This window comes from Leptidea sinapis, chromosome 39 (assembly GCF_905404315.1).
Source record: "Leptidea sinapis chromosome 39, ilLepSina1.1, whole genome shotgun sequence".
In the NCBI taxonomy this organism is placed as follows: Eukaryota; Metazoa; Arthropoda; class Insecta; order Lepidoptera; family Pieridae; genus Leptidea; species Leptidea sinapis.
In genome coordinates, this window is record NC_066303.1 from 5,655,825 (window position 1) to 5,675,343 (window position 19,519).

At 36.6% G+C, this 19,519-nt stretch overlaps 1 protein-coding gene across 1 annotated transcript; it reads left to right on the top strand.

The window, feature by feature from the left end:
- Positions 1-8,630: 8,630 nt before the first annotated feature.
- On the top strand, positions 8,631-19,495 carry LOC126976026 (glutamate dehydrogenase, mitochondrial-like). Its single transcript, XM_050824173.1, has 5 exons — positions 8,631-8,647; positions 9,366-9,524; positions 10,813-11,017; positions 16,557-16,699; positions 19,017-19,495. Exons 1-5 carry the CDS (start codon positions 8,639-8,641, stop codon positions 19,131-19,133), a joined length of 633 nt encoding a protein of 210 aa, XP_050680130.1. The 5' UTR covers positions 8,631-8,638; the 3' UTR covers positions 19,134-19,495.
- The last annotated feature ends 24 nt before the right edge of the window (positions 19,496-19,519 follow it).

A 19,519-nucleotide genomic window follows, 5' to 3' on the forward strand; every position in this document is an offset into this window, starting at 1 on the left:
AATTTTTCTGGGTTAAAAGTGCTAAATCATTATACAAAGCGGTCTCATCTCGCTGGTCAGCAAAATTATTAATTAAGGCATTTCTAATACCCTGCCAATTTTCGGGGATGCCATTTGAATTTATTGTGCGCGCGGCATGTCCGGTAATTTTATTAAGGATACCATTTAATAAGGAAAGGTTACTGAGTTCATATCCTGGCTCCGCTCTAATAAATTGTGCTACCAGTTGATCACACAAATGCACGAACCGCGTAAGTACGTTCGGATTTCCATCGAACTCGGGTAACAAGCGTAAGGCCTTGAAAACTTGGTCTACTAAATCTACACTCATTTTTGAATTAATATTATTATGCAAATTAAATAAACTAGAAAATTCTATGCTATCGCTACTTTCTAATATATCCTCTAAATTCCTACTTGCATCAATTTGCGAGATTCTACTAATACTAATTGACCTAGTGGTCCTCGGTTTCCGTGGATGGAAAATTTTTTTAAAATTTAATAGGTACACAGAGGAAATTACACTGGAAAACAAAAGGAAAGAGAAAAAAAAATCACAGGAAAATTACAATTAAAAAGGGTGAGCAACTCTAGTAAGATCTAGGTACTTACCAAATCATCTGCATTTCTCTGCTGTATCGATTTTCGGATACTCTACCTCGCCGCAACTCAAGTAGGTTCTAATAGCCCTTATCGGTGATCAATTCACTGACTCTATTATTTTAGACTATCCTACCGACTGCGCCAATTACGTTGGTTGCAGCCAGGAGATGCAAAAAAATGCAAATTTACTTCAACTTATTTATTAAAAGAAAGTTAAAACTAATTACAATTAATTATCCTAATGTCTACTGATCGATGCTAGATCAAGTAATGAACACACTTATATTTCCCACGATCGGGTAAACGCCGTCATGATGTCACCTAAGTCACGTTTCTGCTGCGCTTGCGCCTCGTGCGTCGAGTGCCGTGTGCAACGTTTATGGGACTATGCTTATGCGGCGCTTCGCTAGGGTTAGCTATGCGTAACACACTCATACACACCTTTATATTTATTAGTTATTTTTTTTATTTTGATTTAATCATAGTTTAATTAGAGCGTTAAATGTTATACCATAAATAGTGTGAACCTGTAATTGGCAGTCGGCCATCGCATAATATTTTTGTTATTAGTTTAATTTTTGTGTGCTGTTGGTTCAATAATAATAAAAAAATAAAAATAAAATTACAAGTTTTTGTTTAGTCCTGAGGGCATACCATCAACTTTTAATAAGCGATGCGATTCCGATGCAGTTCAGTTTAGGTACCTAAACTGAATCACTAAAATTCGTACCATGAAGTGCCTTTTACTGAATGGCGTTTGGGTCGCTTATGAAGAATGAACGAAATAAATTTGTCTGTGGCTCGCGGTGTCAGAAAGAGATGACGCTATACAGTCGTTGCATAAGTTTGTCTCTCTTACTCGAAACATAAGCGTTGTGTTTCGAAGCCTAAATTGATATCATTTTAGCGGTTTTTTTTTGCGTAGAAAATACTAAAAATACATTTTTAAATTGCGCTTTATAGCGTCAAATTATAAATCATTAAGCCCTTTTTGGCTTTGTCTTCCAGATAACGGCGAATTTGGAAATCTATCCAAATTTCGAGTTTTTAATACTAGGCGGGGCACAGGTGTCCGTTATAGACACATAGGCAGAGTTTTGCTTCATAAAATTTTTGAGCGTTATTGTGAGTCTACTTGAATGGATATAGGTTATTTTTAATGAAAATAAGAGACGAGACGAGCCGGACGTTCAGCTGATGGTAATTGATACGCTCTGCCTATTACAATGCAGTGCCGCTCAGGATTCTTGAAAGACCCAAAAATTCTGAGCGGCGCTACAAATGCCCTCGTCACCTTGAGGCATAAGATGTTAAGGCTCATTTGCCTGGTAATTTCACTAGCTTCAGTGCCCTTCAGACCGAAACACTGTAATGCTTACACATTACTGCTTTACAGCAAAATAGGCACCGTTGTGGTACCCATAATCTAGCCGGCATCCTGTGCAAAGGAGCTTCCCATTGGTAATCTACCTCTGTAGTGTGATTACTGTTAATCACATCTTTTTACATTATAACGTTTTACTTAACTCCGAATTAAAAAGTATTATAAATGTCAAATCAATTGATTATTGATAATCAAAATAAGATTTTGCCATCGGTTTATTTTTAATTAATTAATTTTTAATACAATGAAAACTTGTAGAAGTGTAGTAAAACTAGCACTTAGGCGAAATGTAGGTCCATTAAAATACAGTGTAAGAAATTATGATATGCCGGAGTACTTGAAGCCAATTGCAAATGACCCGTGTCCGAGCTTCTTTAGAATGGTGGAATATTACTATCACAAAGCTGTGCAAGTGGTCGAGCCCAGTTTGATTGAATATTTGAAAAGGCACACGCATTTCTCTGATAAGAAACGGCAGCAAAGAGTGGCTGGAATTCTGAAGGTACCTTAATTAAGTATAATAATATTGACACACTTTTTACACAAATTATCTTGCCCCAAGTTAAGCTTATATAGCCTGTGTTATGGGTTACAAGACAATGATATATTTAATACAATATACTTACTTAAACATACATATATTCATATAAACATACATAAGTACATTTAAACATCCATGACTCGGAAACAAACATCTATATTGATCATATAAATGCTTGCACCTACCGGGATTCGAACCCATAAGCATAGATAGAGCCTCTCTCTGTTACGCAACGCATCAACAGGCCAGCTTTATAACTTAGTGCACTCCACAGTGCGGTTTTCAAGGAACCTTTCACGCACATCAAAGCTGTGGAATGAGCTTCCTTATGCGGTGTTTCGGGGACGATATGACATAGGTACCTTCTAAAAAAGCGCCCACACCTTCCTTAAAAGCCGGCTCCTGTGATTCCTCTGGTGTTGCAAGATAATGTTCTTTCGACAAGTTCACAGTCTAGCTAGACCTATAAATTATCTAAGATGAAATCTAAGTCTCGTATGCCAGAAGGCGCCTCGATACGTAATGCGCTATCGTGTGTGTTTTGTCGCTGTTTTGTTTTTTACCAGTTGGCGGCTCCTTTGCACAGGATGTCGGCTAGATGATGGGTAGCAGTAATGTGTAAGAATTATTGTGTTTCGGTCTGAAGTGCGCCGTAGCTAGTGAAATTAGAGGAGACTTAACAGCTTATGTCTCAAGGTGACGAGCGCAATTGTAGTGCCGTTCAGTTTTTGGGTTCTTCAAGAATCCTTAGTAGCACTTTAGTGTAATAGGCAGGGCGTATCAATTACCATCAGCTGAAGGCCCTGCTCGCTGCGTCCCTTAGTCATAAAAAACTATGAATAAAAGAGACGAAATACACTTGATCATGGAAAATGTATTAGGACTCCTTCTGGAATACGGACCTGAGTTCTTTGGCCATTTCCATCAACATACAACCGACATAATAGTAAAGTGCGGCAGCACTACTATGCCGTACTCGGCCTATCTATCTAAGTCTGTCTCGCTAGTCTCATCGCAAGTAAACTGCAGGGTGGACGACCCGAGAGTCTTATTAAATTTAAGTCATACCCGATGTAAAATGCCAGTTTGCGATACGAAATAAGAATAACCCAAATTTCCAATAACGGAACCTGTTATTATGAAGCGCGGCCTAAGTGATAATACCGCCGTCAATGCTAGCGTTCAAAACAAAAACAAAACGATTAAAACATGAACCTTGATTGATTTGATTATTCGTTATTTGATATCTTGCAAACTTACAAATCTTGCGAATGATATGAACCTCTTTAACGGAGATACCTAAAGCAAAATGGAAAAGGAAGGCGAATGTATAGAGTAACCGATTTTGATTGACAAGTCGTAAATGCTCAGCCATACTTAGGATTAATTAGTGTTTTAAATATTAAACCACTAGCTGACGCACACATTGATAAATTGAAAATAGTCACGCATAATTGGGCTATTAGCTCATGTCTACGCTTGTATATTTCGTCTATGGGTTAAATATTTTAAAATGGTAAACACAATTGTACGCACAGGTGATGGGGTCGTGTAACAGCTCGCTACAGTTCGAGTTCCCGCTACAACGCAAGAACGGAGACTATGAGATAGTCCAGGGCTACCGCTCACAGCACAGCGTGCACCGCCTGCCATGCAAAGGAGGCCAGTATACGCAGTAGACACAACTTTACCTAACCATTACACTACATACTAGCAAATTACATGTAATATCTTTGGGTGTGCGACAAGGCAGCATTTTAAGTCCTACCCTCTTCCTATATATAAATGTATCTTGCTCATTCAGATCCAAAATGCAGAATTCTTGTGTTATGCTTACGGCGACACAGCTTTTGATTTCCACTGCGTGGTCGACTATAAAGGGTTTGAACCAAGGGCCGTTTCAGCCAAATAGACACACAGTATTTTTTTATTATTTATTTATTACAGCTTTGACATTACAGTGACTAAATAAAATAATGGTCCCACAAAACCATCTTGATGGTTTGTCGGTGGAATCTGAGCTATCTTAATTATACCATTTAGTAACTTAAATAGATGTAAAGTTATGGAGTTTTATTTATAAACGTGGAGGTGAAAATATTTATACAATATTATTTAACATTACTAAGGACTCTTATTATTTAAATGTTGATATATAATGTGTCCAGATTGTCAATATAATATTTTTTTAACATATTTTTAAACTTTATTTTATGAGGTTTGAGTCTGGTAAACTATTTAATATATATGGTATTCTCTTTTTTAATGTTCTATCTCCGTAATAATTATTAACTCTATGTACTTCATATTTACCATCAGATGTAGACCTTGTCTGGTGAGACATCATTTTGGGGAATATAAGGCCATGCTGCAGCTATACAGTAAACATTAAAAAATGATTGCTACAAATGAGATTTTTATTTGGCGTCTACAGAAAGATATTACAATTTAAACTTTGGAACATACTATTTATTCTTGTAATAGAATTTTTAATTGAAATACCCACCATCTGTAAATAATTTAAGTCCCTTGGTTGATAGGCATCAGATTCTCGGACCAAGTGGATCTTGAAGAGGTGAAAGCACTCGCCGCATTGATGACATACAAGTGTGCTTGCTCCAACATTCCCTTTGGAGGCGCGAAAGGGGGTGAGCTTACTTAGAGCATTTTAAGTCCATAAGTAAGTAAAAAGCACTTTTTTTTTCTTTTCACCCTTTCGATCAAAGGTCTACGCTCCTTTTAGCTCTATCTAGGTCTACTCAGATAGCACCTTCTAAGCCAATATATACAATATCAAGTCTATAACTATGGTTTAATATAATATTATAATAGTTTTTCATTTGTGTTCTTGCTCAGGTGTTTCCATAAATCCGAAGAAATACACGGTGGCGGAGTTACAGAGAGTCACACGCCGCTACACGCTCGAGCTGGCGAAGAAGAACTATATTGGTACTTATATAAAATTCCACTTGTATCTCAAGAATAATATATATCCTAATCATTATTTTAATAATAATAACAAACACGTATCGTTAAAAGTTATTCCAACCCCGTAAGCGCTTTAGACGAAGACTGCTTACAAGATGGCATGAGCTCTGATGATGGGTCAGGATAGGAAGAAGTGGCAGTCTTTGGAGAGGGCATATCCAAGGATGGGTTCTTGCAGACTAACTAACATAACAATAAAAATACATATAGTTAGATCTATATAAAATCATATATTAGTAGAATATTTTTTTAATTTTTTGTACAAAATTAACGGGTTTTCAATTTTATTATTATTAACATATTAAGTAAAATCCTATCAAGTAGTAAATAACAGTTCTGAAGTTCAAGTCTTATACAAGCTGCTGAAAGTAAAGAATATGATTAGTAAGACTGCACTGATGTTAAAGGAGCGGGGATCGATGTTCCAGCACCAGACGTAAACACATCATCCAGAGAGATGTCCTGGATAGTGGACACGTACATTAAAACGTTGGGTAAGTGCTCAAATTATCATACAGTAGCAGTTCAACTATAATCATACGGTGAGCTTTCAGGACAGTTTCTACCCCAAAATAGCTGTATACTTGCACCGTTTTGTTGTCTCGTAGGTATGTTGTATGGTGCCAATGTGATTCCAGGCACAATACTTCAAATCTCAAGTTGAAATTGGAGCGCAATGCGCAATTGAGGTCAAATCATATTAACACAATTAGCGAAGGTGATATTGCTTAAAATTTGTGGTGGATTATCTGGTCCTAATGTCTCTTACTTCAGTGTCAGTATTTTTATATAAATATTGACAGGCCAGATGTGCGACCTGCATCGGTGTTATAAGCCCACGTGTATTAAATATTATCAAAACCGTTAGTCATTTCGCAGATACGCAAAATAGATTTATAACAATTCATTCATTCAAATTCCTGTAAACTCTAGCATAACAGAGAGCATTCACAGTGCCTCTCCATCGCGATCGGTCCTGAGCATCTCTCTTCACTCCAGGTCTTTCCGATCTTTTTCGCTTCGTCAATGAGAGTCCACCGTTTGCTTTGGACGGCCGCGTTTCCGTTTTCTTTGGGGGTTCCAGTTTTGGGCTTGCCTCGGAATATGGTTGGAATCCCTTCGCAGTGTGTGGCCTATCAAGCTTCATTTGCAGCGTTTAATCTGTTGGTCGCTTGAGACTTCATGATAGCGTTGCAAAAGATGATCGTTTGAAATTTTGTCGTGCCAGTGAATATCGAGGATATTGCGAAGGCACCGTTTCACGTAAACCTGAAGTTACACCCATACAGCAATACGGTCTTCACGTTGGACCGTAATGCCTTGAGCTCAATTCTGCGTGTCAGTTTCCGTGATTGCCATACGAATCGAAACCGTACAAAGGTTGCTGGTCCAATTTGACAATCCTTGAAGTGATATCATTTTCAGCCCCTCCAGTCTCTGACCGCAGCTCCCGAGATCAGAAAATTTATGGACGCTTTCCACTACCTCTGTGCCAATGAAGGATCGGAGTGAGCTCGTTGCCCGGCACCTCATTTCTCGAGTCTTTCGAATAATAAGTCTTCGCTGCTTCCTGACGGACGTCGCTCAATTTGAACTGCATATCTGCGCGTGTGTGGTTTAAGAGGCATATATCATCGGCATAATCCGAATCCTCTAGAGTATTTAATATGCCCTATTCTGTACTAATTTATAAGAATTGCTTGTTTAATATTATAGTATACAATCAGTCATAATATATTAGGGGATGCTTTTAGCATACTAAATGCATAGAAGCAGGCCATTATCGATCCACATCGGAAGACTGATGGTAAAACTTGATATGAAAAAACTGAGACACCGCAAAAGATGAACTAATTAGTTTATTTAAGATTCTATTTTTTTATACACATATTTTTTTATCCAGATCAGCAAAGTCGATTTTGTTACAGTCAGATTCTGCAAGAGAAGAACTAAGTAATTCCTATTAGTTAAGAGCTGTATTTTTCTAAGAAGTATATTTCGAAATAGGTACCTACAGTGATTTAAGAACTTGATAGATTTAATATTTTACATTTGATTTGCTGATAGCAGCTGTTTTTTTAAGTTTAAGACAGTAGGGATACTAAGATCTGTTTGCACGTAGGTTATAATGATCTGAACGCGGCGGCCTGCGTCACCGGTAAACCCATCAACGGAGGCGGCATCCACGGCCGCGTGGAGGCAACCGGCCGCGGGGTCTTCATCACCGCCAGCGAGTTCGTGCACGACGAGCACTGGATGAAACTGATCGGCCTCGACGTCGGATTTAAGGTTTTCTAGGATTTTTCTAGCTTACTTCAAATGAGGAATGGTTATTGTCTATCAAGAAACACAGTAATTGCAGTCACTCATAACTAGATCTAGACTATGACTATTTTTTATTTAATTGTCATTTATTAGTATTAGTCAAGTATGTGTATTTCTGCCCATAACTGTAAGTTCTCCTTCTATTCTAACAACGGGCTCGTCAAACTCGACAAACGAGGAATTATGTTTTACTATGATGAGGCTTTTACCAGACTGCAACACATGAATTCTCTCAGTAAAGGTGTCCCATTCCAGGGAAAGACAGCGATCATTCAAGGGTTCGGCAACGTGGGGAGCTACGCAGGGGTCTGCCTGCAGGAGAGCGGCGTCAGAGTGATCGGTGTGGTGGAGGTGGACTGTAGTCTAAAGAACCCGGAGGGGATCAACTGCGCAGTAAGTAACTGCAAAACTTGCGAGGGTCGTGACGGACAAGTCGTATCGTATGGGTCACCTGATTGACCCATACGAAGTGATACCCCCCAATGATACTTAATTATTTATTTAGAGGATAACGTTTTAAAACACCATGATTACATTCGGACAGTTTTATGTATGTGTGTGTGAGTGTGAAGGTGGGAATGTGTGTGTATGTGTATTCGTTTTAATGTGATAAAAACACAGGATTTTAAGTATGAAAAGATACCTAACTGACATGAAAATAACTTATTAAATTATCTCTCAACTAATATTCTTAATATCTCATTGTGGAAAATATAAACCGATCTAAACTTACATACTCGTACTCTCTTGCAACACTGGAGGAATCACAAATCGTTGCAGGAGGAATACCAGCCTTTATGATAAGTGTAGGTTCTTGCTTTTTTTTTGGTAGCACATGTGTATGGCCCTGAAAACAAAGCGCAAGGAAGGTCATTCTATAATTTGGTAATACTGGAGAGAAAGTCCCTTAAGAACCACTCTGTGGTGGAACGCAACACATTCAGATGATAACGATATATTTTAGCTTGTAGCGTGCGGACAAGAATTCGGTCAAACAGCCTTAGAGTGATAAATGCAGTAGAGAGCTTTTCAGATCTACCTGATATCAACGGACGAACAATGGGCCCACTTGATTGAGGGATAATCGCTAACATTATTGAAGATGAGCAATGTGAAAAATTTTATAATTTTTGATCAGCAGCACTTCTTCGACTATGAGTCACAAACTAAGCCCAAATCGACTAGATTCATAACTATCACATCCACGAAAATCTGGGGTGCACCAGGCATACTTGTTGGCGCTGTTATTGAACTGTACAAATAATTATTTTATAAAAGTGACAAAAATCTTAATCTGTTTGCGCTTTGATTTTTTTGAAGAGAGTGAGCCCGCTCCCCGCCTGCCGTGTGGTTTAATTGTAGTTGTAGTACTCTACTCGTAGTTACCACCTCATTGTGTAGATGGCGTGCACAACACGTATATAACACACCAGTTATAATAAATCCAGTGTGATTCACTGCGTTATCTTACTGTGAAGGCTACAGAACTAGCAGACGGCTACAGGATTATTTTTGTTATAGGAGCTTTTGAAATACAAATCTAACAATCGAGGCAGCGCGAAGGGTTTCCAGGGGGCCACGGAGACGGGCCCTGAGCTGATGTTTGAGAAGTGCGACATCCTGGTGGTGGCCGCGTTGGAGAAGGCGATCACACACGAGAACGCACCTAAGATCAACTGCAAGGTAGACCGTTCAACCGTACTGGTCACCTACTACAGGCGTAGGAACATATTAAATGAAAAAATAACAACTACTTTCTCAGAAACATAGGTAAACATAAAATCTATATATATAATGAAAATGGTCTTTGTTTGAGGCTCAATCACGCCTAAAACACTAATCGTATCGACATGAAACTACCACCATTCGATGAGAAATTTAGCCTAGATGGTGTATAGCTATTATCTTATTTTTTACTTATTTTTCGAATTCCACCGTTCCTTCATTAATTTATTTCCATTTAAAATTCGCCCAGCGAAGCGGGCGGGAACGGCTAGTAATCTTATAAGATGTTCTGATAGTTAAACTTTTTAGAAACAGTAAGAGAAAAGAGCACTTTGAATAGATATTGGTCTAAGGTGTAAACTATATTACAAAAAAAAACACGAAGAATTAATTTTCAGGCAAATATAATTAAATTCTTTCTAGATAAAAATATTTACATATTCAACCTAAGATATATACAATAAATTTATGTAATCTCAGCTAGACGAAACTTCTTTAAAAGAATTGCAAGGATTAAAGAATAGATTATTGTTTATGACCATTCGTTTTTGGGTTTATTGTTCGTATTATAATAATAAACGAATAAAATGTAAAATAATTATCAAACTTTGTATCACCATGATCATTACTAAAGCCTACAATTATCATCTTTCCGAAATTTTACATTCGTCTCATTATCTTGAAGCCAAAATTGTTGTAGGTTCTTCTACACCACGTGTGATTTGCAGACATGGTTTTTTTTACGACAATAAGGGACGAGACGAGCAGGACGTTCAGCTGATGGTAATTGGCCATGCCCATTATAATGCAGTGCCGCTCTGGATTCTTGAGAAACCCTTGAGACATAGGATGTATACTCTCACTAGCTGACCCGACAGACATTGTTCTGTTCATAATAAAAAAAAAACTCTTGCGGGTGGGATTTCGTAAAATCCGTTCTGAGCTGACCTCTACTCGGTGAAAAGAATATTCCTACCAAATTTCAAGTCTTTAGCTCTGATGGTTCTAGAGATATGGTGATGATATACGTGGAAATCTCTTATATATATAGATTTAGCCAGTAATTTCACTAGCTACGGCATCCTTCAGACCGAAACACAAAAAAACGCCCATACGGTATCCGTAATCTAGCTGGCATCTTGCGCAAAGAAGCCTTGCGTTACTTCTTTTACACGCTATACTTTGAGCTTTGAAGGAAATAGTGTATATAGAAGGCAGAGCTATAGCACGATGCTTGCACGTGCAGATTATCCTGGAGGGCGCCAACGGGCCGACGACCCCGGCAGCTGACACTATACTGCGCGAGAAGAACATCCTGGTGCTCCCTGACCTTCTGGCTAACGCGGGCGGCGTCACCGTCTCCTACTTCGAGTTCCTCAAGAACATCAATCACGTCAGCTTCGGCAAGCTGAGCATCAAGTTCTGGCGGGATTCAAACACTGCCTTGTTGGGTAAGTACCGTCAGTAGAGCCACGCTCTAGAATTCCCTCCTGAAGAGGAGTACTGTGGTGTTTAGGTTTAGGGTATCTGCAGACTAGTGTTGTGCAGTATTGCTACTTCAATCTATACAGACCTGTATAATACTCGGAAGGAATTTCTTTCTAAGAATGGGATTGGGTGTAATTAAGTTCATTAAAACCGATCTTTGCGTGAATGTCACTCATGGACGAAAGTTATAGTGTCAAATTCGGCAATATTAGATCAATAATTTATTTCTAATGTATTTAAACGCGCCTGTGATTGACATGCGTAAACCCCATTTTTGTTAAATATCCATTTCCATGTATACTCTTTATAAATCATACCTGCAATAAAATTATGTCTTATGGCAAAGATTATATAATAGTACAAGGACGGAAGTCTCACTCTGCAAAATCAATTAAAGACATAGGGACTCTTGGCGTCATACAATGTAAGGTGTAATTCTGATCGCACAGAGCTACAAAGCTACATTTTTATTCACCTACTAGCTGACCCAGCAAACGTTGTTTTGCCGTATAAAGTAATAAGAAGAGAATCAATAATTAAAATTTTTGCAGTATAAACAAATATATGACGAACGATTCTCAGACCTACGAAATATTAAATCGTACATAAAATGTATCGTACTACAATAATTATTATATTCGATTCCCATCTTGCAACCCTATTTCTGTGGATGGAACAGAATAATATAAAAATCGCGATACAAAAATAGGTGTTGATTGTAGACAGATGAAAATGTTTAAAATTAAGTTTGTTTTCTAACTCCTGAGAAAGTTAGAAAGATATAAATATTCTAATTAGTTATTCATTTTAAACTATTCTTTCAATTTGATTTCTGAACGACGGGGGACATATCAAAGGAAAAACAAAATTGTTGTTTTTATTTGATTAAGAGCATTTTCATATTTATTCACCCTTTAAACCTTCCCTGGACTTCCACAAATACAGGGTGGCGCAATAGAACGTGCATATTGCATCATCTTTTTTCGCGGGGTAGAAAGTGCGCGGGCGGGGGGAGTCTGCATCGTTGGGTAGGCGGGCTCATGGAGTTTTAGTCACTTCGACGGGAAGCGTCGCGCATTTTACGAGAACTCTCGTTCATACATCGTTACTAGGCGTTTATATTGTTCTGAATATGGACTACGGCAAATTAGTGAAGCTCCGAGTGCTAATTTAATTAAAATATGGGTACAGCGTTTTGAAGAGACTGGTTCAACGTTTAAACCACAAGCAAAAGGTCGTCCAAGAACATCTAGGACCGACGACAATATTGAGAGAGTTATGCAGGTACGAGGAGATCCACAAATGTCTACTCGCAAGAGATCGTCTGTCTTACATTTATCTAGACGAAGTTTGCAACGAATTTTAAACTTGGATCTTAAACTGCATCCTTACAAGCTGCAGTTAACACAAGAATTGAAAGAGTCTGACTTCGGAGCAAGGCTCGCATTTGCTAATGAAATGCTTAATCGATTTTCCAATTTTGACAATATCCTTTTCTCAGATGAGGCCCACTTCCATATCAATGGGTTCGTAAACCGTCAAAATTGTCGTTACTGGAACAGTGAGAATCCCAAACTCAAGCACCAGAAACCACTGCATAGTCCTAAAGTGGCAGTATGGGCAGCAATCTCTGGTAGAGGAATAATTGGACCGTTTTTCTTTGAAAATGCGCGGGGGCAAAACGTCACTGTTAATACCGAACGCTATGTTGCGATGTTGGAAAGTTTTTTGGCTCCAGAGCTTGAAAATTCAAGAATAGTGAATTCTAGGACTTGGTTTCAACAAGACGGAGCTACCTGTCACACATCAAATGACTCCATGGCGGTTGTGAAACAAATGTTCCCTGGCAGACTGATTTCGAAAAGAGGTGATATCCCATGGCCCCCACGTAGTCCAGACGTGACGCATCCTGACTTTTTTTTGTGGGGATACCTCCAGAACAAAGTCTACAGCAATAATCCGAAAAATATCGATCAGCTCAAGGAGAATATCCGTGGTGAAATGGCAGCAATTACACCAGCATTACTGAAGAAAGTTTACAATAACTTCCGTTTGCGATTAGAGGAGTGTCGTCGTAGAGAGGGTCATCATTTAGACGATGTTATTTTTAAAAAATAAACTTCAGTTATTTCTTAATAATATAAATAATACCTCAGTTTTATTTTAACTATACCTTTTGTATTTATTTTTTAATCAATATTTTAAATATGCACGTTCTATTGCGCCACCCTGTAATTCAAGATCAAAAGTAGCCAAATCGGTCCAGTCGTTCTCGAGTTTTAGCGAGACTAACGAACAGCAATTCATTTTTATGTATAGATAAGTTGCCTCTCTTTCTACTGCTTGACTCTTACCTCTTCTGACGACATTAGAGTTGACTTCTTTACCTTAAACTGTAGCTTACCTAGTATAAGGTCATCTTATAAAAATTGCTCATTTTTTTCTATAATATAAATAGGTATGTAATCGTAATTTAAAATCAATATTCTTTCGCTGTCAAACCTACATTAGCTGAAGATTGTAATGTATGCGTTGGAAGACCACGACGTAGTCAAACCTACTTATTTTAAAGGAAATGAATTGGTAGCTATCATGTATGGTAATTTTCATTGTAATAAAAATCATTTTATTACTCTTTTCTTTAAATTTTTTTAATTTGGATCGCAATGACCTTTGATTTATTTATGTTTCTCCATTTTAAAAATATCTGAGCTTCTTGGTACTTCTTCCCATTTAGACTCAACTTTTCCGAGGGGTTATTCAATTCGATTCAATTCAATTTTCTTTATTTGCGAATTTGGGTGATATACAGGTGTTGAATATAAACAAAAGCACATGAGCAGCCAAACTCTGCTTAATTACAGCATGCAACTTTTAAAAAGACATATTACTATACTAATATATAATGTTCTTCATATTATCATCTAAATGTCGAAAATCTAAATGTCAAAAAACTAAATAGATGTCAAATTATAATAGTTAAAAATTGTCCGTAAGGTAATCACTGATTGTATAATATGTCTTATCTATTAGGAACATTTTTAACTTTGTTTAAAATTCGGGATCTCCTCCGTTTCTATAATAACCCTGGGTAAGTAATTATATAAACGAGGCCCAGCGCAGAAGAGGCTTTTTGTAAAATGGGCACAATTACTGGGTGGCTGTTGAAGCTCAATGGCATGTCTTTTGCTCTTGCGGTTATGAAATAAATTTAAATTACTTTTTACAAATACAATAATTTCATAAATATACAGACATGGCATTGTGAGAATTTTATATTCTTTAAAATACGGCTTGCAGCTATCTGTCATTTTTTATTTAAAAATTGCCCTTAAACATCTCTTTTGTGCCTTAAACACAGCTTCTTTTTCACTAGAATTACCCCAGAATATAATACAATATCTTAATAGCGATGCCACATATCCATGGTAAACCGTCAGTAGCACCGACACGTTTACAGTTTTACCCAACATATAAAGTGCAAAGGAGAATTGCCTTAACTTAGTACAAATATGATCTAAATGTTCCTTCCAATTTAAAGTAGAATTAATATACAGACCTAAGAATTTTGTTACATTTACTTCGTTGATAGTTTTACCTTCATAATTTACATTCAAAGCATACGATGTTTTTTCTCTGAGCTTAAAAATCATTAGTTCGTTTTATGTAAGTTGATTATGAGTTTATTACGATTAAGCCAGTTTATTATTATATCTAGTGTATTCTTAACATTAATAATAAGGTCATTTAAGGTTTTGTTTGCAAATATAACTGTACGATCATCAGCAAACAAGACCATGTCATGGTGAGTTACATATTTTGGTAGATCATTGATATATATAATAAATAATAGTGGCCCTAAGATACTTCCTTGAGGAACGCCGCGTTGAATTACTTTCGACTGTGAATGGTAATTAACAAGCTTTTTATATTTTAGGTTGACCTTAGTAATCTGTGTTATTTGTTTTCTATGTGTTAAGTATGAATTAAGAAGGTCTAATACGTTACCTCTTTCACCGTAGGCATAAAGTTTCTTTAATAATATTTCATGGTCAACAAAATCAAAGGCCTTGGTTAAATCCATAAATAAAGCACAGACTGGAACCCTATCATTTAAATTACGCATGATAGAATTAAGAAATTTGTAGACTGCCATGTTTATATTTTTATTCTTTCGAAAGCCAAATTGTTCCTCTGCAAACAATTTATTTTTTTCAAAATAACTATTCAAAGACTCATAGATAACCTTTTCAAATACTTTAGAAAGAATGGGGACAAGTGCTATGGGTCTATAGTTATTCATCGATTCCTTGTTAAGTTTCTTGAACAGTGGTTTTACTATTACAGTCTTCAGTTTATCGTGAAACACACCTTCAGAAATACATAGATTAATGATAAAGCTGAGTACCGGTGAGATTTTTAGAGATACAAATTTTAAAATCTTAGTAGTTATTTGATCATATCCAGTACTATTTGTATTGTTGAGCGATTTAATAGTCTTATTAACATCAAATGGGGTAGTAGGTTTTAAAAATAAAGAATTGTAATTATTACCATCATATTATTATTATTATCGTAAAAATGATTAAAAGCAGACTCAGGATTGTTAGTCTCATAAACCTCATTGAATCTAAGACAACCTAGATATTCTCTAAATTTTTCCAGATTTTCTTTACTATAGTCACGTGCTGATGAAAACCAATATTTCAAACAGTAGCTTACTTTAACCGGACACGATAATAATTGCGCCGTATGATCAGATAAAGCACAGTCAAAAAGTCCTTTGCACCCTTTAATATTATGGATAAAATGATCAATGCAAGATCCACTGATTAGTCTAGTAGGTTCATTAAAAGCTAGTTTAAGATTAAATGTTTTTAAAAGCTGAGGAAAAGTCCTAGATACTTTGGTGTCATTAAGAGTATTGATATTGAAATCACCGCAAAGAATTATTTTCTTTTTACTAAAGCAGAACTCTTGTAGGAGAGAATCAAGATTGAAAAAAAAGGTATTAAAATCACTTTGTAAAGTTTTTGGCGGTCTATAAATACATAATATTAAAATTTTATGTTGTAAAAGTTCCACTGCACAGCATTCTATTATATTGCTTTTACAAAATTTAGTAACGGGAAGAGCTTTAAACTTATGTTGCTTGTGAACTAATATACATGAGCCTCCATATCTATTATTTCTTGTAAAATAAGCTCCTAGTGTATAATTAGTGATATTAAGCAAGCTGGTATCATGAATTTGTCATGTTGTGCTCAGTGATGCATAAAACTTCAACTGTAATTTTTTATCAATAAAAGAATCTAACGTTAATAGTAGAAGATCTGATTTATTGATGAGTCCATTGATGATGCATTATATGTATTTTATTGTACACGAAAAAGATTGTTAGGTGTCGTGGAAATATTACTTTTAGTAGAAGTATCATTAGGGTACATTCATAAGTATCTGTTATTAATCAATTCTGATTCGATTTGACATGTAACTTAACAGACTCTGTGGAGAAATCGCTGAAGAAGTCCAATATCGACGCCAACATCTGTCCGACGCCGCTGTTCCAGTCGATGATGTCCGGCGCCAACGAGAAGCAGCTCGTCACCTCCGGCCTAGAATACTCCATGATCAACGCTTGTATGGTCAGTCTCACTTAATAAAATAACAAGTGCAAAAAAAACACGATTTGCTCTCCTAAGTACTAGATGAACTAAGTCGAATCCTAGAAGATGAAGTACTCCTCATCCTCGCGTCGTTTTCCTAATTACTGAGGGTCGTGACTCCCCCACTGCATTAGTTTCTCCCGTACGATTCCCCTCCATCTGCTGCGATCCTTAGCCTTATGAAGGGAATCATGGAAGTTGATGGTTAGAGCAGATCGTATTTGGTCCGACCATATCTTGGGACTGCGTCCTCTGGGACGCCTGCCATCTACCTTGCCTGTCACCATCAGCTGTTCCAAATTATGACCCTCTTTACGAGCAATATGCCCAAAGAATTCTAGCATCCTACTTCGGCATATTGTGGAAAGTCTTGTTTTGACGTTAAGCGCTCTTAGAATAGACACGTTGGTGCGAAAGGCGGTCCATGGAATCTGCAGCATTTTTCTCCAGCACAAAATTTCAAAGGCGTCTATTCGGTCTCTGTCGGACTTTTTCAGTGTCCAGGTCTCCGTTCCATAACTAAATATTGAGAAAACTAGCGAAGTCACCAATTTGGGTTTAGTTTTTCGCGTGATGTTACGGTCTCTCCATATCTTGTGCATCTGGGACATTGCATTTTTGGCCATCCCTATACGTCTCCTTATCTCTTTTTTTTAGACCCTTGGTAGACGAAGTCTAGGTAGATAAAGTACTAACGACTTAAAATTTAAATCGATGACGCCATTTTGAAATTGTCATTATATAGCTGAAAAAAGCGTGACAAATTATCGACGTTTTTATGAGACTTTAATAGTATATTATTTGAATCGATTTAAGGATGCTTTACAATTCTTATTTCTATAATAGACCTCCAGCCCCGAAATCCATCACGCAAACATGGGTCAGAAGTGGGATGATCTAGATTCTAGAAGAATAGTTGTTTGTTGTTGTGTGTCGGTCTAAATCTAGCGGTGCCCCTGGACAAAAATTAATGTTATCAATAATAAGCTCTAGATTTGTTCTATTGATATACACATAAACACACGTTTGTTGTTATATTACAATTTTATTGGAGTATGCATGCGGGAACCGTACGAACATTGATTGGTAAGTGTACATACAGTCTTATTACTTTTTATAGAATATTTATCACTACATAATATTAAAAAACAAAGTCCTCCGCCGCGTCTGTCTGTCTGTTCGCGAAAACTCAAAAACTACTGCACCAATTTTCATGCATTTTCACCAATGGATAGCGTGGTTCTCGAGGAAGATGTTTGGTATATAATTCGTTAAGTTTTTGTATATATTTTTGCATACATTAATTATATTTGTTGGAGGTGTCGGAAAACATAAGCCGTCTGGCAGCTTTCATCGAAAACGCTGTCTAAACTTTTGAGATATAACAAAATAATATGTTATGGAATTGTGTGTCTTATATAGTTCTAAAGAAAAGTCCACGATGGCACATGTCTATCTCTTAAGAATCACATACTATATCAAATTAAATACTTAAAAAAATGGCAATTATAAAGCGGTAAAGTAATAGCTGTTTATCTACAACCTTTGTTTTAAATCACATTAAAACACCCTCCTAACCATTACATCAAGCAAACGAGTGTTGTAATGAAATTCAGTACAACATATCATCCGTTTTCATAATAACACTCCTTTTGATGATATTATGGTTACTAAAAGGCATAAAAGGCTTTATACGCATATTTGTTTTAGAATCTTTTATAGAGGATTCATATTATGGGTGTAGATAAAGTCTTGTATGCAACTGTTGATAATTAGGTATTAAAACACACATTCGTGTTTTAATACAAGGGGTATTAAAACACGAATGTGTGTTGCATAAATAACTATTACACAAATCATTTTATATTCTCCATATTTACGGATCTCTATGAATTTTTTTGGAGAACAGTAATTAATTTGGTCTTAGTTCTAATATCATGTTGTTGTCGTGGGTGCGTGATATTTCGTCCTTAATTTTTCATTTTTTTTTTATGAAAACAAGGGATGAGACGAGAAGGACGTTCAGCTGATTGTAATTCATACGCCCTGCCCATTACAATGCAGTGTCGCTCAGGATTCTTGAGAAACCCCAAAAATATTTAATACCCTTTATCACAAAACAGTTGCATAAATAACTATTACACAAATTATTTTATTACTACATAATTATTATAAAATCATTCCTTTCCGATGGCTTAGACTACAATATTCCTGAATACTTAGATACGTAATTTTTTTGAGTCTGTTGGGTCATTTAGTTGTATTATATAATGTATTTCTTCTTGTTATTCACCAGAATGTGAAAAAGTCAGCGATCACACACAACCTGGGCCTGGATGTGCGGACGGCTGCCTACATCACGGCCATCGAGAAGATCTTCGTCACCTACGACGAACAGGGACTCGCCATATGATACATAATGTACTCCCACTGATTATTTATCTACCCCCATGCTTCAAATCCTCTATTAAAGATTCTAAAACAGAAGATTACATCATCAGAACGAGTGTTGTAATGATGTACTGAATTTCATTACAACACTCGTTTGGATGATGTTATGGTTTTAAGGACTGGCTTCTTTAATGTTAGTAGTAAGCTAACTGTTTCAGAATCTTTTATAGAGGATTCATATTATGGGTGTAGATAAAGTCTTGTATGCAACTGTTGATAATTAGGTATTCAAACACTCATGTGATACTATTATCATAATCCCACATTCGTTTTTTAATACCCCTTATTACACAACAGTTGCATAAATAACTAATACAAATTAAATCTAACTTTAATTTATTTTTAAAT